The sequence below is a fragment of the Anopheles coluzzii genome, chromosome 2 (genome assembly GCF_943734685.1).
Source record: "Anopheles coluzzii chromosome 2, AcolN3, whole genome shotgun sequence".
NCBI classification, from domain to species: domain Eukaryota; kingdom Metazoa; phylum Arthropoda; class Insecta; order Diptera; family Culicidae; genus Anopheles; species Anopheles coluzzii.
Genome location: NC_064670.1, coordinates 38,054,750 through 38,075,142, shown reverse-complemented (window position 1 = coordinate 38,075,142; position 20,393 = coordinate 38,054,750). Strand labels below are relative to the sequence as shown.

General features: G+C 51.2%; 4 protein-coding genes across 5 annotated transcripts; all 4 read right to left on the bottom strand.

Annotated features, from left to right (window-relative positions):
- Positions 1-928: 928 nt before the first annotated feature.
- LOC120949113 (TAR DNA-binding protein 43-like) lies at positions 929-4,738 on the bottom strand. Of its 2 annotated transcripts, none has more exons than XR_005751011.2 (2): positions 1,661-4,714; positions 929-1,424 (listed from the first exon to the last, which is right to left on the bottom strand). XR_005751011.2 is itself a non-coding variant. In XM_040366131.2 (2 exons), exon 2 carries the CDS (start codon positions 4,188-4,190, stop codon positions 2,478-2,480), a length of 1,713 nt encoding a protein of 570 aa, XP_040222065.2. In that variant the 5' UTR covers positions 4,191-4,568; positions 4,632-4,738; the 3' UTR covers positions 929-2,477. The 2 variants fall into 2 exon arrangements, 1 of the variants encoding a protein (XP_040222065.2); XM_040366131.2 differs by having other exon boundaries at positions 929-4,568; positions 4,632-4,738.
- A 970-nt stretch (positions 4,739-5,708) lies between these two features.
- LOC120951368 (disintegrin and metalloproteinase domain-containing protein 12-like) lies at positions 5,709-11,713 on the bottom strand. Its single transcript, XM_040370043.2, has 2 exons — positions 10,459-11,713; positions 5,709-9,221 (listed from the first exon to the last, which is right to left on the bottom strand). Exons 1-2 carry the CDS (start codon positions 10,670-10,672, stop codon positions 6,121-6,123), a joined length of 3,315 nt encoding a protein of 1,104 aa, XP_040225977.2. The 5' UTR covers positions 10,673-11,713; the 3' UTR covers positions 5,709-6,120.
- A 2,695-nt stretch (positions 11,714-14,408) lies between these two features.
- Positions 14,409-17,460, bottom strand: LOC120953558 (facilitated trehalose transporter Tret1-2 homolog). The gene is made up of 2 exons (XM_040373619.2): positions 16,777-17,460; positions 14,409-16,696 (listed from the first exon to the last, which is right to left on the bottom strand). Exons 1-2 carry the CDS (start codon positions 17,078-17,080, stop codon positions 15,330-15,332), a joined length of 1,671 nt encoding a protein of 556 aa, XP_040229553.2. The 5' UTR covers positions 17,081-17,460; the 3' UTR covers positions 14,409-15,329.
- Positions 17,461-17,563: 103 nt separating this feature from the next.
- Positions 17,564-20,211, bottom strand: LOC120953557 (facilitated trehalose transporter Tret1-like). Its single transcript, XM_040373618.2, has 3 exons — positions 19,667-20,211; positions 19,365-19,520; positions 17,564-19,287 (listed from the first exon to the last, which is right to left on the bottom strand). Exons 1-3 carry the CDS (start codon positions 19,728-19,730, stop codon positions 18,083-18,085), a joined length of 1,425 nt encoding a protein of 474 aa, XP_040229552.2. The 5' UTR covers positions 19,731-20,211; the 3' UTR covers positions 17,564-18,082.
- Between the last annotated feature and the right edge of the window lie 182 nt (positions 20,212-20,393).

Here is a 20,393-nt window from a genome sequence, read left to right as displayed (position 1 = left end):
GCTTTCTTGCCACACTGGGCCGGTTGTTGGCTTCCTAACCTTGACTGGGTTTGCTTACGTACCTGCTCGTGCTGATGCCGTGTGTGTCGTCCTGTTCGTTGTCCGTTCGGATGCCGCGGTTATGTCTGCCGCGAGTAAACCTTCCCCACTGAACCTACCGACCGACCGACCGACACACTCAGTCGGTGGGTGGTTCTTTGTTCGATTTCCGGTATCCAGGCGAAGCGAAGCAACGGTCGGATAGCCCACACATTCCCCTTCTTTCCTGTGTATGTGTGTGTGTGTGTGTGACCGTTTGGGGGATCCTTTTTCGGGTCTCTGTCAAGAGTTCAATGGCTGGCCTGTGTGCTCGCGTCGGTTCTATCCCCCGGTGCGGTGGGATAGGTCAGTTCGTTCTTTGTCCTACTGGGAAAGCATCGCGAGCCATTTAACGAAAGGAATTAAACTCCCATACATACATGCTGCTAGGGGTGGCAACCGGAAGCTTAGCTGTCACGATGCAGGGATGAATTGATTACAGCGTTTCGGATACATTTCGGTGTCGTAAACCGGTGCGGTTGAATGTGGCTGAACTCTGTTGCTATCCTTTTGCATGGCACGGTCGACACAATGACACCCATATAGAACACGCACGCGGCGAATGAACTCTCTCGATCATGGTGAGGAGGTATGGGTTAGCTAAGGGGCAATTCTTACAAGAAAGTAAACGTTTTCTTTAGCGCGTTCGAGTCGGTTCTACTGGCCAAGTGCTTCTTTGACCGGGTGCGGGGTAGTAAACCCTTGTCCCTTTGTGTCTGCCGATCAACCAAACGCTAATGTAGCACATGACCTTGTGTCCCATCACAACGGCAGCATGCATGCACAGTTTTCGGACTGTCCTCGTTTCGGAAGGTCCTTAGTTACTATCACCAGCAAGTACACCGATTGATTGGATTGATCGTATTCATATCGTATTTATTAAACCGTTGATGACAGATTTACTTTTACATTCAATCATGTTTTGCATTGTTCTTTTTGTGTTTGTGTGAGTGTGTATCTTTCACACGCGCTCCCGAGACATACCATTTTAAAGCCTAACGACACGTATGCTTACTGCAGCTGTGCTTCACGTGTTCACAAGAAAGTAAAACAAAAAAAGGATGGAAGGATGAGTCCAGCGAGTAGTAGATGCTTCACAACCCCGCGGGGTTGCGCGTGGGATAAATTATGCTTTCGTGTACAGCAATCTGAAATTACCGGCCCTAGTCTTAGGTAGGTGTTAGAGTTTTACATCTTTTCCCTTCCCCTCCTCAACCCTTTTCCCATTTTGCACAGATACACGCATGATCATGTTGATTATGCTACATATGCTGCAGTTCTACCCCTCATTAGTTGGCTGTCTGTCGGCAGGAACAGATACACGAGCAGCAGCAGCAGCAGTTACGCTGTAATGCCAACGTTTTTAAATAAAAAAAAATAGAAAGATAATAATTGAAACCACGAGCCGCACATCATGGATTCAAACACCACACACATACACAACACACGTACACACACAATCACACTCACAAACGTTCAGAAAATGTATTGTCGTGTTAGCCATAAAAGTAATAAAATGTAAAATGTTCTAGCCGTTTATTTTGTTCTTACAAGAATGGTGCGCCCCGATAGAGATACTCACGCGATACACCTGCCACGCGTATGTTATGCGGTTGTTGCGCATAGCAGCATCTGGCCGCCGGCGAGCTGTACACACACACACACACATCGTGGGGAGCTGCTACTATTGTTTCTGTTTTCTGTTTTGTTGTTGTTGTGGTTGTTGTAGTTGTTGTGTTAATGCCTCGCACGCAACACAGTGCGATGCGCTGGCGGGTCGGTAGTTTGGTATGCTATGGTAAGAACAACGGGGCCGCGCAATTTAAATATGCCGAGCCGAATTTACTCGCAAAGCCACGAACCGAACATCCTTTGTTACACGATAATGAAAATAAAGTAAGTTTACTTTGAAAAAACGCTTACAAACACACACACGCGCTCGAAGGAGCGGCACACCAAACGGCACACATCCATCATGCACTCTCTACATACTATTCACGCTAAACTCACGTAGCACACATTCATCATCATCATCATCTAGCGACTCACATCCTCCATGTTCACACCCATCATATCCTTCCATACTATCCCTCTTACCCCCGGTCATATCTGATCTCGCATGCGCTTTCGTTCTCTCGCTCTCTCTCTCTCTTTCTCGCTCGTTCTCCCACTCTCTCTCTCTCTCTCTCTCTCTCTATCTCTCAATCTCGCTCAACCCACTACTTCGCTAGCATCCTCGTCACATCATCATCATCATCACCTTATGTCTACTTCGGCTGGATACATTGGGAGATCGAAGACACCGGGGAGGGGTGTTGTCTGCAGTCGCTGGATCGCTGGTAGCTGGGTGGTGCTTTGCTTTTGCAATATGCTAAGACTGTGTCGACTGTGTTCCCCGTTCACTGGCGGTTTGGATCGACGCGCCCGGCCGGTACTCCGGCTCCCGGTGCCCCATTGCCCGTGCCGTTCCAGGACAGATACTCCTGCTCGGAAGCGCCCGGCCCGGGACCGGCCGCTCCACCCGGGCCCGGTGGTCCACCGGCAGGGCCGCCCGGTACGTTTGCGTTCGCCTGCCCGGGTGCTCCCGGACCGCCCGGTCCGCCCGGTCCGCCCGCACCCTGGGCCGTGTTGTGCATCTGGTTCCCGATCAGGCTCCACTGGCTCAGGGCGGCCGCGATTATAGCGGGATTGATTGGCATCTGGTAGAGATTCATGTTACCAGCCGCGGGCCCACCGTGCGCACCGATCACGCCCGCACCATTACTCCCCGGACCGCCCGGTGCCGATCCGCCGGCACCGCCGCTTCCACTCAGATGGTTCCCCATCCCTGCGTGGTGCCCGCCGTGCAGGCCCCCACCGACGCCTCCCCCGCGCTGCCCGTTTGGGCCGCTCGAGTTGATCCCGAGTGCTTGCAGGTTCGGCATCGACTCGATATTGCTGTTGTTTTGCCGATTCTGGGCGGTGTATTCATTGTAGTTCCAGATCGGCTGCTGACTACAACCACCCCCGTTTCCCGACTGCATATTGTTGTATCCTCCCGGGCCTGTTCCTTCGCTGCCACCGCCGCTACCGTGGTGGTAGCTGCTGTTGGGCGCCGGCACGTGTGGGCCTACCGCGTGCCCACCGCCTCCTCCTCCCCCTCCCCCTCCTCCCCCTCCTCCCCCGCCCCGATGGTAGTCGTTCGCTCCGCTACTGCCGCCAACGCCGCTCCCCCCTCCGCCGCGCCCGCGCTCATCGTAGTTGGAAAAATTTCCCCCCATCTGGCCCTTGCCGTGGTGCCGGCCGTGCTCCGGCCGGGGCGATGCCGTCGACACGTACACCGACGTACCCTTGATCAGGTGGTCCTCCCCGCACAGGCTCTGCGCCACGTGCGGATCGATGAACGTGACGAACGCGAACGCCCGGAACGGCTTCGGTATGAACACGTCCGTCACCTCGCCGTACTTGCTGAAGTAGTCCCGGATGTCGTCCGAGTTGATGTCCTCCGTCAGGCGGCCTAAAAATATCTTGCTTGGCATCTGGTGCTGCGTCTGGTCCTTGCTGCTCGGCACCTTCACGTCGCACCAGCGGCTGTCGATCAGGTGCCGCTTCGACAGTGCCTTCATCTGGCTCTCGAACCGGGCGAACCGGATAAAGCCGTACCCTTTGGACTGGCCCGTCTTCGAGTCCTTCTTGATCTGCACCACCAGCAGCTCGCCGAACGTTTCGAAGTACTCACGCAAGCTCTCCTCGGTCGTCTTCCACGGCAGTCCCAGCACGATCAGGTCCGTCGTCGTGCGGTTCCGGCTCTCGATGCGCTTCGTCTTCGGCGTCGAGTTTTCCAGCTTGTCGTCGCTCTTGCGCTTGTTCTCCTTCGGGAACACGCATATGTACACATGGTTGCCCCAGCCCGAGTCGGGCGAGAACGGGTGCAACTTGTTGTCGTTCAGCCGCACGCCCCGGATCGCTTTGTTGTCCGGGTTGCGGTACTTCAGCCCGCAGGCACCGTAAAACTGGGCCTGCAGCGTCGATAGCAGCAGCGTGCCATCCTCCTCTAGCGGGATTTCGACCGCCTCGTCGCCTTCCTCTTCCACGACCAGCACCGTCCCGTTATATCCCAAATCCACCGCCATTCCTCCACCGCGGCTTGTCACTCACCCCGGGCGCGTCTGCCTGTGTGCGTGTGTGCCTGCGTCGTGTGCCTGCGTGCGTGCGTGCGTTCGTACGTACGGGCGGGGGGTGCAACCGATGCCACTAAAACTCACTGTTTGCTACTATATCCGATGGGGGGCATACTATTGGTGCGTTATCCGATGGGAATCGCGTGCACGTAATGCGGGCCGGGCGAATTTTCTTCGACAGTCTGCTAGCCGCTTGCGGTAGACCAGGATTACCTCTACCCCCACACTTCCGTCTCGTTTGCTCACGCACTTCCGTTCGCTCGCTCATTCGCTCGTCCACACTCTCGATCACTCTTCGCTCTCGCTCGCAACCAGTTCAGATCATTCAATCTATAAAGTATTCTATTATATAGGCTTTTAACGCGAGAAATTCCTACCGTTGTTTATTAATACCAATTTTTTAGCAGAGAAGATGAAAACAACAGCCATGACAGCACCGTCGTTACACGCCTTGACAGCGAGGCGTTACTGCGCTTCACCGCGGGCGTTACGGGATGTTACGCGTCATCTTTTTTGACAGCGACACGCACTGGCATCTGATTCAAATGACGTTTGGTTCAGTTTCGAATATGTCCGTTGCTGGCTGTTGTAGCATGTGATGCTGTGTTTTCTCTAATTTCTTTTTTTTTCTCTGCAGTTTCCAGATAATACAATAAATAATATGCAACATACAATATTTGAAAATCAGCAAACAACGAAACAAAATTATAATAAAAGGTTTTTGCTCGTTAAAAAATTAAATTACGATTGGCTGAGGCATTTACAGGGTTTCTCACTTCCGGGCCTTTTCCGAATCGTTGTTATTCGTTGTTCCTTTATTACATGACAAGAATAATTCCGGAATAGATCTGTCATTGACCTCATTTGATAGAAAAATTCGCTTCGCTAATGCAATAACATGCTCGGAATTGCGGAATGGATTTTTATGTAAAATATATTATTCTATTTAAAATAATAAATTTATGTCGAAGGAGTTGTTTTTGAAAGACAATTTCAGATCTGCTTTATGTACTTCTTTCTAAAAAGCAACACCTTTTTACACCTTGACTGTGGAATTTTCCTTCTTGGCAGCATCTACATTGGTCCAGACCAGTGGTATTCAACCTTTTTCTTAATGCAGCCTTTCCTATTGCCATTCGGATACCTACACCATTCGGATTTTGCGGAATCCTTTCTCGAATGTTAAATCGGGCACAAGTCTGGTTAAGAAAGAATCTGGACAGGGTCCCACAGTTTTGGGACCAAATTAAAAACCCTGTAAACTCATGCCCGAATCGCTCGTGCTGAACTAAACGGTGAAAAAAGCATGTTATCATCAGGTGTTATGTAGAGCGTCACGTAAATTAAGCAAATTTTTGAAATAATTTAAAAATACCTCTTATCGCTCATTTCTGTAAATCGTATCTCTATTTCAACACAATCCGTAAGGCTATGAATGAAAACCTTATTTTTATTTCTATTTCTTTCAAAATTCCTTGATTACAATGAAGCACCAATTTTTTTAATGACTAGAAAAGAGATTTTTTCATTTTTTATTGATCGTTTGTGCATACTGATGCTCTTACAATGCTACCAATCTTATTCGCTAAAAATTGCTTTCTCTATCAACAGTCTAACAATTTCCGACGGACGCACGGACGGACGAACGGGTCGTGTTGCCACCAGCTGGCAATAAATATGCAGTCTACGTGTGGTTTAAAATCCAACATCCACAACCACTTCAAAGTTAATACTCATTCACTTCTACACAATTCTCTCAAGACGCTGATCGTCCAAAGAAACAAAACAACTAGACAATGCCATTCACAATACTGCTTGTGTTCGATATGGTTCATTCACAATACTGCACGTGCAGAAACGTGCTCGGTGCGCCCAAAGCTCGCTATCGCCGGGCACCAATTTCCGCCAGATTAAGCTTTGCCTTTAGCGCTGCCACGTTGCTCCCGCCGGCGGGCCCTTTAGCAGGACCGGGAGCGCCAGCAGTTGGTTTCACCTTGCCGGTACTGGTACCGTTTCCGGTAGCCGACGGTGTGCTCGGTAGGAGTCGCGGGCCCGGAGTCGCGGGCGCAACGCGTGGCAACGGGCGTGGAATGACGATCGGTTTCGGTGTGGACGGTGGTTTGCCCGGTTTGCACACCGGCTCTGGCGCCTCCTCGTCCACATCCGGCAGCCGTTCGATCGAGTCAAAGTCGCTGATCGTGTACTGGCGGGGCAGCTTCGGGAGCAATCGGGCCGGCGCCGGCCGCTCGTCGCTCTTGGACCGCTGGTTCTGGAAGGTGTGCATGCGGTCCGTCTGCTTCAGCTCTTGTAGCACCGTGCTGAAGCTGCTCCCTTCCCCGTGCGGCGTGTCGGGTGTGCTGGCGGTGGTCGGTTTGTGCGTTTCGGCCGTCACGAGCGGATGCTCGGAGGAGGTGGCACTTTCCACACTGTAAGAGCGCTCCTGAAGCAGCCGCCTGCGGAATGCTTCGGCGGTGTCGACCACGTGCGCGTTGTGCAGGAACGGGGAATCGATCAGCTTGTCCGCGATCGTCACCTTGCCATCTTTGCTAATGTTCACGTTGATGAAGCATTGCGGTTGCTTCGGTTCGGGCAGGGGCGGTGGCGGCGGAACGGGCGGGCGTCGCACCTCGTTAGCGCCGTTTCGCTCCCCGCTCGCTTTGCTGCTCGGGACGGCCGGTGGCACGACGGCGGTGGGTGACGCCGGTGGCACCACAATGTGGCCGTACTTCCGCTCCCGGAAGCGTTTCAGCACGACGCGTAGCTGCGCCATCACCAGCGTGCGCTTGACAATTAGCGTGACAAAGCTAACGATCATCAGGATGCCACCGACCGTGAGCGTGGGCACGAGCACCTTCAGCAGCACGTCCGGCATACTGTTGCCCGACCGGCCCGCCGGTCCGCTGTCGATCGATCCACCATCGCCCGGACCGTCACAGAACGGTGGCGCAAACCCTGGCTCACAGTGGCAGTGACCCTCGCTGTTGCACACACCCCGGCCGTTGCAGTCGGCCGGACACTCGTCCCCGATGTCCTGCTCCTCCTGCAGCCGGCTGATGGCGACACACTGCTGGCCGAAGCACATGCGCCCCGCACCGCACTTGGTACCGTCCGGCACGAGGCCCGGATTGACCACCTCCAGCCCGAGATCCACGATGACCGCATTGCAGATTGTCGTGCGCACTGTCCCGCGCGGCCCGTAATGCTGGAACTTGGTCGCGGTGCGCTTGGCGTACGCCTCCACGCCAAACTCGAGCTTCTCGCTTTGGTGCGTACAGTGCAGCAGGCCGCAGTGCATATCGTGCACGGCGCACGGTTCGTACCCATCGCCCTGCGCCAGATCGTTGCCACAGTTGCCAAACACCGTGCCGTTCAGGTTCGCCTCGTAGCAAACCTCCAGCCCCGACCGGGCCGTCGGTCCCCACAGCCTGCGACACTGGCGGTCGCGCGTGTTGCACTCACCCCGGTAGCAGTACGCATCGCCGCTCCCGCACGGGCTCGTGTCGCGCACAAAGACGTCCTTCGGGCACAGCTCGCTCGCGCCATCGCAGTACTCGGGCAGATCGCACTCCCCGCCCGCCTCTCGGCAGACGCTGCCCGCCCGTTTCGGCTGGCAGGTGGCCAGATCGCAGCAGCTGCCCGTCGCACACGTCGCGTTCGCGCGCAGCTGGCAGGTGCGCGCATCGCAGCACCCATTGTCGCACCGGTCCCGCCGGCCACAGTCACACTGTTCGCCCGGCTCGAGCAGCCCGTTCCCGCACACTGCGCGCACCAGCAGCCGGCTCGGCTTGTTCTTCAGGCAGGCGCCCAAACCGCGCTTGAGCGAGAGGCGGAAATCCTCCACGCTGCAGTCGCTCCACCGGTTCGGGATGTCGGTCGAGTCGCTTAGCTTCGCCTCCATGATGCACGGACCGACCCCCGGGCAGCGCGATCCGCTGCACTCCTCCGTGTCGTGATCGACGTTAAAGTTGTGGCCCAGCTCGTGCGCGACCGTGGTCGCGAGCGGCGTCACGACAAAGTTCTCCACCACCGCAATGCCGCCCGAACCGGCCGCACTGCACATGGAGCCGAGCTCGGCCTTCCCGATCACGCCGTCCGGGAAGCGGACCGCCGTCAGCAGGTGCGCATTGTCGTTCGGGATCTGGCGCAGCAGCCGCTCCCGCCGGTACGCCAGAAAGCTCGTCAGCGTCTGCTTCGAGTCGGTCGAGATGACGATGTTGTCGCGCGTGTTCCACAGCACCACCCCGACCAGCAGGATGTAGATGTTGAGCGGGCGGTACAGCTCGTTCAGCACGTTCACCACCGACAGGCAGTGCTGGTGGACGCGCTGCACGTTCGAGCTAAACTTCAGGAACAGCGTCCGATCGACGACCAGCACCAGCTCGACGAACAGCGAGTCGGCATCCTCGCGGTAGCCGGTGGAAAAGGCCGGCTGCTGGCTGATGGGGGGGCGTGACACGCCCGCCTCTTCGTTCGCCAGCTCGTTGTCCTGGACGTCCCGCTTGTACCGGCGGCGGTACAGCAGGTGCGTGTTGTTGTGATACTCGATCAGGTAAGTTTCGTTGCGCTCGTAGATCACGCCGTCGATCGAACCGCTGCAGGTGGAGATGGCAACACGCGATCCGGGCCGCTCCCGCACAGTTCCCTCGTAATGGCACAGCTCCACCGACTGACGGTCGAGCCGTTCGACGATGTCCTGACCCTCGGGCGACTGGTGCACGAACGTGTATTGCTCCGGGATGATGTTTTCGTTCAGCGTGAGGTCGAGTGTCATCGTTTCGCCCTGCATGCCGTACTGGATGGTCAGTCGCTCTCGGTGCGGTCCTCGGCGGGGGTTTCCCGTGTGCCGGGAGCCGTTGGACGCTTTGGCACCCTCATCAGCCTCATCATCGTCCAGCGAGGATGAGCGGAGGGCTCGTTTCGTGCGGGGGCAGTGATATGTTGGGAAAATCCTGTCGTGCAGCTCGAACTGTTCGCCCGGCAATCCTGATTGTCGAAAAACAAAATGAAACGACAAGGAAAAGCCATTAGAATACGTGGAATTGGTTGCATAATCCGGAGGTTTGATTATTCATGCAGTGGAATTGGTGGAATTTCCCATCGGTTCAACGATTCCGCTAATGGGCATGCAACAGGTGCAGTAGCGGTGCTGGCGGTGGCATGTAAAACCCCATGCAAGGAGAGCAAGGCCTGCTGCGTGGATCGAAGCCTCGACATTGATTTTACGCGCCACTAACCCGTACAGCAAGCAGCCCAATGTCAAAGGCCCACCACGTGCACTGCTCTTTTGCGCGCGCTCACTCGAGCGCCCGTACTCACGGGAAAGAGAGAAAAAAGGTGAGAGAGAGAGAGCGCGCGCGCACTCGAGTTTCATTGCTCCATGCGTTTGGCTATAGCGCTGTACGCGCGAATAACGCGATGCGGCGGAATCTTTAGCGCGAACGGAAGCGAATACGTGAGAATATGAATGAATCACATTTGCGTGGAGACAGTGCACACATACGCGTCCCGGGGAGGAATGGCAACAGTCAACGTACCACCACCCCCGGATGCGCCGTCCCGTCTTGGAGCACTGCGGGAGCGGACAACACACGAGACAAAGCTATCCGTTTTCGCTAGTGCTCGCGGGGACCCGCAAACGAGGGGGACGCGCGCGGCTGTGTGTATAAATAATCGAAACGAACGGAAGCACCCAAGACGCTCGCTGTCTGATGGGCAAGAGCGGTGTGCTAGTTCGCGTCGCCCTACCCAGCCACGCTCAACGCAGCAAAAAGTAAAAACCGGAATCTTTGGTGAATCATCAACGGCTAAAGGAAAGAGCCAGCATTGCTGGAGTAGCAGACGCGTAACATGTGTGCGGAGATCGCTTGTCGATGGGAATAAGGCATGACTGTCTTTTTTTTAGCAAACTCTTGAACGTTTTCTTGCTTCGTGGAATCTGTGGTGAGATGTGCATTGAATAAACAAAACTATAAAAATCAAGCAACACAACCCGAAGGCTTTTGCTTCTACAGCGTGTCGCATTCATGCATGTGATACTGCCGCAATTAATGTATAAATGCTTCCGCCGATCAAGATCGCGAGCGTTACGAATCCTCCAAAATATCACCGGAACCATTCGTCGGCATGGTTTCACCGCACTGAACGACGGGAAGCAACCGCACATTGAACTTCAAGGAGCGCCTCTTTGAAGGTGAACCGAAGCGTCCAATTTTCACCTTACCTTCCGTAAATGGGCGATCATTTCCCGGCACCGTTCGGTGCAGATCTAAGGCACTGCTGCTGCTGCTGCTGCGTGCATCTATCACAGCCGTCACTATCACAGTGCGCCAAGCCAGCGCCAGCAGAACGATGAGTAATGGGTTGAGCATTTTCCTCTCGAGATGTCCGTCGCTCGATCGTCGGACACTCCCTCGGATGCTCCGGTGCAGCTGCATGCACGTTAAGTGCTCTTCTCAAGCGGTGGTGACCTGTGCCACTCGTCGCGTGCACTTCCGTTTACGGTACACCACTCCCAAGGCCGCAGACACACGGTTACGCTGCGCGGCGCATCGAACGAAATCGGTGCGCGTGTATCGTTTTACAAATGTCACCCCAAACCTCACGTACCACGTATCGTTTTGGGGCGGTAAGATAAACGGGAGGAGGAAAACCCGGCACTTCCTCGTTCAACGTTTTCACGAATGCAGCCGAAAAGCACACTTCACAAACATGGAATGAGGAACAGTTGTCGTGGTCGCTGCTGCTTGGCTCGATGATGAGGTAGCGTTGATGATCGTCTTTGGTTTGATGTTTTTGTTCGTCTCGTTGTACCGATTGTGGCCCCGAAATTCCACCGCTCTTTTCACAAAACCACTGAAGCACTGATAATTTCTAAACACATGCTTACAACCGGAAACCGCCAAAAAATGATCCCACCAACTGGGATGGGAATAAAAAGGACACGACGATTGATAATCGCAAAACGGTTACGGATCATGTGGCCATGCTGCTCGGCTTATAATGTGATAACCCGCCACTCAACGTAGCACCAAACACGATGTCTTACTATTTGACATTTGATTTTTTACTATTTGAATTTTAAAAAACAAACACAAACGACACACACACACGACGATTTAGAAAACAAAAAACACTCAAAATGGCACACTTTTTTGTTGCGATGCTTTTGTATGTTTACATGTACGTGACGGTGGCGATGAGGAGTGCGAGTTGATTTGTGCCACTGTTTGCAACGGCCGGAGCCACCAGCCTGCTGTTCGCCGGAATGCCCGTACCGAAAACCCGCACCGACGCGTCCTGCGCGCTACACGGTCAAAATGTTTCTGAGGCGGCAATCTTTGGCGTCGTTCGGTGTCATAGGCAACGGTTAGAGCGTGTGTATGCGCGCGCTTCAACAGCGACTTCGTTTCGACTTCCCCTGGGCATGGGGAACACAGGATCGTCGGCGGACATATGGAAGGAATTATTTAGAAGTTACTTGATGTTGAAAGAGTTAGCAGTGCATTTTGCTAGGTTATTTGGTTGCATTTCTTCGGAAATTTTCTTTTTTTAGATTTTGTATTACAAATTATTAAACTACTCGATATTCTTCGTTTTAATTATAAAAAAACTACATATTTTTTATCAAAAATATAATATGTTATGTTATTATTAATTAGTCCAGATTATGAGTCCAGAGCCCAGAGTTATGTTATTAATTAGTCCAGATCGTTTCTCTCAACTTGCAAAACTTTCAATAAATTTTACTACCTTTATTTATTTCAATTTCACTGTTTCCACACTAAAATGTTGATGTGTTTGTTTGATGATATAGCTAATAAAATTATAATAATTGTTATTTTTCTTCTTCTTCCTCTTCTTCTTCTTCTTCCTTTTCTTATTCTTTTTCCTCTTCTTCTTCTTTTTCTTCTTCTTCTTCTTCTTCTTCTTCTTCTTCTTCTTCTTCTTCTTCTTCTTCTTCTTCTTCTTTTTCTTTTACACAACAACCGTTGTTGGAAGAGGCCTGTCTAAGCCACAAGTAAGCTTGGCTCAGCTCAGTGACTAATTGATTATCCATAGCAGGATAGTCATTCCTACGTATGGGGGCCTGGCCTGGTTAAGTCGTCAACTGTGTTAAGACAGATTTTTTACTAAACAAATATTTAAATAACTTGAATTCATTTCAATGGTATCTATATTTTGACTGTCATCATTACCAAGACGAATACAAAATTTGCAGAAAAATATGCAAGGTGTTATTTAAACTGTTGTATGTCCCCGTACACACTGAATGTGCATTCCAAAGCCAGTTCTCCCTCCACACCGAAGTGGTTACACATGCGGTGGTAGTGAGAGAAGCCATGATTTGCTTGTATCGGCTCTTGATATGCGAACTACCGACGATTATTGTGGCGGTATTTTACCCTATCGATGGATTAACCCTCCTTCTCATACACACACACACATACAGACGCTTACTCCCTCTCAACATTATGTTTCGCGTGTTAGTCATGCGAATGAGTCATGAATGTTTACGTCGGAAGGGGTCGTACCTTCGGAATGACCCCTCATAACGGAATTGCCAAACTTTCGTTGGCAGCTTGACCAGTTCCGAACTCACCTTCTGCATGTAGGTCATACCGGGGTGTAGTAGTCAGGTGTAATGCCGGCCGGGTTTGAATGATTATGTTAAACAATATTCACGAAAGGGGTTAGCTCCCGTGTTGGAAGGGGTGTTTGTATAATAAATCGTATTTTACATTCAGTAGGAACGTATGAGTAAGCAATCATCTACGATTGCATCGCCAAGTAGTGAATTGCTGCGAAGCGATGTTCGACAATCTGAAGCGGCGTGAAGCTTTGATACTAACCAGATTGATTGCACTAGAAGCGTTTTATCGCGAGAAAAAGAACTTAGTTTGAACGTTCTGCGTTAGACGGGATGTTGGCTACACACTTGAACGCTGCAATTGAAGAAATGTAGCATGATCACTTCGACATTGCCAAACAGTGATACTATAAGATTTACACATCTTATTCTGCTTGTTTCAAAATGATCATCCGTTACTGTTTTCCAAAGATTGATTATTTTTATAACAAAAACAGTGTACAAACTGTGACACAAATGGCGTGGTAATTTTGCTTTTTTTAAAGCCAAACATCACACACGTAAGCTGCATTGATGTTAATTTGCCAAACACTAGACGTCCTTGAAATGTAATTATCATCTTCCTCCTCAATTAATGAAAGCTTGTGTTTGAGCGATTCGTGTGGCAGGAACAGGTTCATGAAATTGATTCTTTTTCTTATAATTTAACCAATGTTTCGTAGTTTATATTTTGTTATGTATCCATATGCATGAATTAATAATGATTTTTAAAAGGATCGTATCACTAGCTGACCAACATTTTTTTTTAATTTTTTAACATTAAATTGATATCATTTAACGTTTCTAACATTATAATATTAATTGTACTTGCGTAATTGTAAGTATGACCAATAGTGCACAAAAAGTCTGTAATATGCTCATACGTTACCGACGAACAATATTAGCTTAGAATTTAGTTTCACAATAGTTATGTGTTTCAGGATAATATTGGAGTAAGCTGAAACTGCTGTAGTATGCATGTCGTGGGTTCAAGCCTCATTTAAACTGTCCCGCCGTAGGAAAGACACCACAGACGTTACGCCAATATCATATATTGGAGTATGTGTTCCGGACCAGTATTCAGCTTCGAGATGAATTCCATTAGCGGTATATGTTTAGAATCTATTTCAAGATTGGGCAATCGGTTACTAGGAATTGTGTTTTGCAACAATGAATGGACAAATTAACCATTGTTCTTTAAATATTATTAATAATTGTATAAAGTTCGGTGATATGTTGCTACCAAAGCGCCAAGAAGCTGTGAAAAATAATTCATTTCAGCCTATAAATGTACGGGAAGACCATCCGAATGTACTACGTCTTCTGTGTTGTAAGATTTATTATGTTACACCAACAATTAACTTCAAAATGTATTGACAACTAATGATACATAATCAACCCTCATGATAATTTAAAAACTAAGGAAAAAAGTCTCACATTAGTGAATAAAACAAAAGCCATTGTAGTATTCTTGATTTCTTTTAAATAGTATTCTTATTATTCATTTACATTGTGCTGATCGGTGATGGAAAAACAAAGAACCATTTACATTGCTTATTTATTGATTCTTCCCTAGACCCGCCTCTCAAAAGTTCATTTCTCCTGCGTTAGGACAAAGGATGCAATTCAAACGTTCAGCACAAAACGACGCACAAAAGAAAGAGCATCAAAGGCCCACTGCCTGCGTTTTCAAGTAGGTATAAACAGGAAGTGCATTCTCTCATTGGGGACTGTAATAAACTATTAATCAATGCAACCGTAACGGTCGCTTTCAAGACAGACAGTCAAATCAATTAGAACAGTTGTCACTGGATCGCGCATTATCAGCATATTATTACTGTACGCCAGATGTCATCCCGGATCGCTGCAGCTGCTATCAGCCGATTAAGAATGCTTTACGGATGCATCTACAAACGTCTTATCAGACAACTGGTTCGCAGGCGAGATGGCGCGCGCACACTCACGCAATCACAAGCACGTGGAAGCCCCAACAATGCATCAACAACGCCTCAACCCTTGCGTAATGTTTACCCGCACACACTGCATTCCTCCGAAAGGATGCCATGCAACATGGCGGTAGTAGCCACGGCCTCTTTCACCTGCACACCTAATGCACACATCACGTTCTCGCATTATCACACCAACGTTTTGGGGACGAACCCCTGCGCCCGCCCAAAACCCCGCCAACCGAAGAGGGGGCCAAATGACGAGTCGGTGGCAGAAAACAAACAAACCGCTCGAAGCACACACCAGCACAACATTGTCTTCCCGCGGACGGGGTGACGACGCTATGTCCACAAGCGTTTGTAGTCCGGTACAGTGTGTGGCATTGTTTTCATAACGAACCGAGAAGGGAAAACAGCGTAGTACTTATCAGTGCGCTCGTTGCGCCCTACAAACACGCCCCGCAATGTCAATGTGAAGCACACATCTGCGGGGCGGGTGGGCACCGTTGTACAGCGATTTCATAACCGCATCACCTTGGTACCGCTAAGCTGCTGCTGAATCTCGACCAGCTTCAATCCGCGCGTTTCCAGCACGATCCTCCAGCAGAACGTCCCGGCCGCGACACAGATACCGGCCAGCATCCAGAGCGCCCAATCCAGCCCGGCCGCCTGGATAAGCGCGGTGATAAGCTGCAGAATGGCGTAATCGAACAACACCGAGCCGAGCACGCACAGCGTCACGCCGATCGGTTTCAGCTCGTGGGCGAAGATCTCCATCACAATGGCCCAAGCAACCGGTCCAAAGCCGGCGTTATAGATGGCTACGAAGCCCACCAGCGACGTGAGTGGCAGCCAGCGGATAGGTCCCACCGGTACGGCGTACCGGTTCAGCGTGAAGTACGCACCGAGCGTTGCCAGTGCGATCGCCAGCCCGATCGACGATGCGAGAAGCATTGGACGGCGGCCGGTACGATCGATAAAGAAGGGTGTAATGCAGCTGGACAGGAATTGTAACACACCCAGCACAGCTGTGCCGTAGATGGGTCCGAGTGAAGCGTTCGATTCGACAAACAGTACCTCACTGTTCGCCAGGATAACGTCGATGCCGGAACACTGTTGAAACAAGACCAATCCGAAGCTGATCAGCAGTGCCTTACGGTTTCCGGCGTGCACGAACAGGTGCTTCAAATGATGAACCGTTCGTGCTGGTGTACCATCATCCGCGTCACGCCTTCTGACGTACTCCCTTATCTCATCCAGCTCGCTCTGCACCTCATCGGCGTGACGAGCTCCCCGCAGGAACATGAGCGCTTCCACTGCACGTTGCCCATGTCCACACTGTACGAGGTAGTGGGGCGTTTCGGGCATGTACAGAAACAGTGTACCGAACAGTATCGGCACTGCACAACAGATGGCCTGCAGGGCAAGGTAGCTGACAAACGGTCCCGCACAGTACACGATCAACACGCCGAGCGTTGTACCGATCTGGATAAAGCACCCAAGCGCACCACGGTATCGATCGCTGGCGATTTCTCCGATGTAGAGCGTCACCGTCAGCAGTACGTACCCGTTTGCCATTCCGATGATTGTGCGGGCCACAATCAGCAGCGAAACCGAGCCAACGATCATCAGCATTAGCCAGGCGGGAATGTATAGGACACTACTGAGTAGCAGTGCAATCCGTGGTCCTTTGTGTTTCGTAATCCAGCACGCCAGCAATGGACCGGCCAAACCGCCAATAGTTAGTGCCGCTTCGGACAACGTCCGATCGTACTCGGTTAGCACCGCACCGAACGGATTGTCGCGTAGGGTAGGTTCGGTTAGCTTCTGGAACACTGGGGACGGCCACGCTATACCACAGCCTAGTGAAACGATGGCAAGATTTGCTACGGAACGGAACACGTACACAGCGATCGTTGGTTGATGTAATTCATTCATTCTTTTCAAGACTAAAAAACATGCTTACCTGCTGCTCCAGCCAGCAATTCGCAGTACCGCCAATGCATGATACCACCGGGAGCGACGGAATCAGTCACACTGAAAATACACTCTATAGCGGAAGCAAAGTTCAGCAGCTGCCGAGGGAATGGCGGTTTTATAAGGCATGACGCGTACCGGAAGTGGGTACGGCGGTGCGCAGAACAAACACTGTACAGATTGCACAAACTAGCTAACATGAGTGGAGAAGTGGTGCGACAAGTTTGTGGCAATGCATCAACGATCGATTCTTTATCGGGTATCGATGGAGCAGGTACGTGCGAAAACAGCATTTAAAGAAATGCTTTATTTTAAGTAGTAGAATTATACCATCGCTTGGTTAGAGGGCTACGTGAAATTCTTAACTTAACGTGGTGAATGAGAAATTAATGGTCTCAAATTAATTCTGGAATCGATTATGAAATTGATTTCGAAACGTATCTAATCCTCGATATGATCCTGAATCCACATGGATCCTGAAACTGTTTTCACAATCATTGCGTTCCAGAATCTGATCATGAACCCATGTCGGTCTTGGAACTGATCCTGATTTCAAACTGATCATATACATGATAGCGAATCCAAACCGTTCCTGGAACTGATCCCGTTTCTGTACCGATTCTGAAACCGTTAATAAATCTTAAACGATCCTGGAACAAAACTCAATTCCTTTGAGGTCTAGGAACTGATCCACTGGAACTGAACTCACAATCCACTAACTGATTCTGATTTAAATTCGACGATTTGCTGCGTAATCGAGTAGAAACTCATCACAATTTATCTACCAACGTATTTATTCTTAAGTGATCTTTTCACTATTTATTGACTACAATTGATTACAATGTTGAGGAAGCGCTCTTGCCTACGGGAAGTTAACCTTAGGAACCGGCCCTAATTAAATGACTAATTAATTGACTATTGCCTTTGACGAAACGCTTGCGTTGCCGTACTAAAACAACAAACCTATAAACGATACATTCCACCGCCACTTCTGAAGATCCTAATTGCAACGGATTAATTGGCTGTACAGTTTCTAATCGTTGTACTCGAGTGCCCTAAACGATTGATCCTTGGTAAATCCGATTGACGACGGAAGAAACGTTATGACTGTTCAAAGCGCGGCAACTGTCGGGACGCTGATAGACGTACTCCAACCCAGTTAGCGCACCTTCGAGTCACACACTTCAAGCACCACACCAAGTGCTTGCGGACAAACAAATCTTTTACGGTTGCCGATAATTCCGCCCAAGCGTTGCCGTGTAATCAACGCAAAGCCGGCCGCCCCCATTTTTGTTTTACGGCTTATCATCGCTTATGATTCGAGCAGTTTCGTTGAGCTGCGCCTGAATCTCCGGCAGGGACAGACCCTTCGTCTCGATCACGAACAGGTAGGTAAACAGGAACGCACCCGCCGTGAAGATGGCAAACGTCCAGAACAGCCAGTGCGTGCCGATCGCCGCATCGAGCGAGCTGAAGTAGAACAGGACGAAAAAGGCAACGCCCCAGCAGCTGCTCGACACGATCGAGGAGGCGAACGATTTGATGTTCGGCGCAAACATCTCCCCTATCAGCAGCCACGCGATCGGGCCGAAGCCGAGACAGAACGCGGCCGTAAACACGACCAGCGACAGGACGGGCAGGAAGGCGAGCCGGTCCAGCGACAGGCCGCTGGCCACGCGCTGCGTCTCCAGATAGAAGTAGGTCCCGAGGGCGACCAGCGCGCAGCACATGCCGCCGGACGAGATTAGCAGGTACGGCCGGCGGCCCAACTTGTCCAAGGTTAGGACCGTTATCATGCTTGCGACCACCTGCACGCCGCCGATGATAATGCTCGCCAGCTCGGGCCGGATCGCGGTGCCCGTCTTCTCGAAGATGGTTTGCGCGTAAAACTGCACTGGATTGATGCCAGACAGCTGCTGCAGCACGATGATGCCGGTGCAGATGAACAGGGCCCGCCGGTTGGCATGGTCGCGGAACAGCTCCCCGATGGTACCGCGGTTCCGGATCGAATCCTCCACCGATCGCTGGATCGATCCAAACTCGTCCTGCAGCTCTTCGATGCACTCGCCACGCAGATACTCGAGCGAGCGGGACGCGTCCGCATACCGGCCGTGGGAGACATAGTAGTGGGGCGTCTCGGGCATCTGGCTGAAGGCGGCACAGAACAGCAGCGGAACGGCGAGCAGAATGTACTGCATCGTGGTGTAGCTCACGTACGGACCGATGCTGTACACCATCAGCATACCGAGCGTCATCGACACCTGCACCAGCGAGCCGAGGGATCCGCGCCGCTGTGCCGTCGCTATTTCGCACACGTACAGCGGTGTGATGGCAAGGGCGAATCCTATTCCGCAGCCCTGGAGAAAGCGCCCAACTAGCAGCTGCGCCACGGACCGGGCCGTTACGAAAAGGATGAATGCTATCGCAAAGAGTAGACCGCCGGTAAGGAGGGCCAACTTGCGACCGAACCGATGTGCGATATAGCCCGCCACTGGTGGTCCTGTAAAAATAGGAAAAGCCATGCACAGCGAACGATCAGATATCAGTACGAGCTCGTTGGAATGCACCTGCACCTACCGGCCAACGATCCCAGCGCCAGTATTGAGCCTATCCAGGAAAATTCCGCATCGGTCGGCACTGTTGGCAGTGGGGAGTGCTTCGGATGGGTAAGCTTTGATTCGACCGGCGATGTCCAGCCCATCGCACAACCGGTACAGACGACGGAAAGGTTGGCTGGAACGAGAACACCACAACACGTCTAAAGTCACATTGGCATGCGTAATGAGCGTGAAAAACGTGGCCCCCCAATAAGGCATTCTTTTAAGCTTATTGCTGCCACGCGTTACTCTCTCTCTTCCACCGATGTCGTAGCTACTCACCCAGTATTGCCGCCAGGTACTGGCATTTGTTGCGCAAAAGTGCAACACCATTGATCCACATCATGATAATGGGTCAGATGAGTGATTGATGTCTTCTCAAGTCTATGAATACCTCCAGACTATTACCTTCACGCGGTATCTCTGGCTATCTGTTGGGGTACACTGTTACGGTACACGATGACACATCAATTGCACCAGGAAAGTAAAAGCTTTGTGCGCTATACTTCCAACATCGGATAGAGCTAGTTAGCACTTTATCGATACTGCACTAGGTACGCTAATTGACAATCTCGACAAACAGCCACAGGCAAAAGTACATTAAAGAGTGCAATGATCGAATGCAATCTACTGAAGGACTGCTGCGGAATCACATATTCAATTTAAACTGATGTCACTCCAAACACACTCCACACCGATTAGTCGGCGATGTCTCCTGGTCCGCGCGACTCACTTCAAAGAGCTCCAGCTCTTGACTGACCACCGGCAATCCGCGACCCGGTTCGTAACAGACCTCGCCAGAACGCTGGCTCATTACCGATTACCAATTAAACGCAACCACTGTCGCGCTTAATCTCCCATTGCCGCCGTCAATTGTTCGTTTGTTTAGTTTTTTGTTATGCGCTTTTTAGTGTTGTCGATCGGGATGTCACGAAAAAAAACGACTCGCCTCATCTTGCTTCGGCGGAGCGGCTCGGCATTATTCTTTCCCCCATTCCCAGCCCCCTCT

What these genes read in the sequence shown, in the direction of transcription:
- LOC120949113 (XM_040366131.2), bottom strand. Translation starts at nt 4,190, where the DNA reads ATGGCGGTGGATTTGGGATATAACGGGACGGTGCTGGTCGTGGAAGAG.
- LOC120951368 (XM_040370043.2), bottom strand. Translation starts at nt 10,672, where the DNA reads ATGCAGCTGCACCGGAGCATCCGAGGGAGTGTCCGACGATCGAGCGAC. An exon ending in TGATCGCCCATTTACGGAAG is followed by an intron (nt 9,222 to 10,458) that starts GTAAGGTGAAAA and finishes TTCGACAATCAG; the next exon opens with GATTGCCGGGCGAACAGTTC.
- LOC120953558 (XM_040373619.2), bottom strand. Translation starts at nt 17,080, where the DNA reads ATGCTGTTTTCGCACGTACCTGCTCCATCGATACCCGATAAAGAATCG. An exon ending in ATTGCTGGCTGGAGCAGCAG is followed by an intron (nt 16,697 to 16,776) that starts GTAAGCATGTTT and finishes TCCGTTCCGTAG; the next exon opens with CAAATCTTGCCATCGTTTCA.
- LOC120953557 (XM_040373618.2), bottom strand. Translation starts at nt 19,730, where the DNA reads ATGATGTGGATCAATGGTGTTGCACTTTTGCGCAACAAATGCCAGTAC. An exon ending in GTACCTGGCGGCAATACTGG is followed by an intron (nt 19,521 to 19,666) that starts GTGAGTAGCTAC and finishes TTCTCGTTCCAG; the next exon opens with CCAACCTTTCCGTCGTCTGT. An exon ending in GGCGCTGGGATCGTTGGCCG is followed by an intron (nt 19,288 to 19,364) that starts GTAGGTGCAGGT and finishes CTATTTTTACAG; the next exon opens with GACCACCAGTGGCGGGCTAT.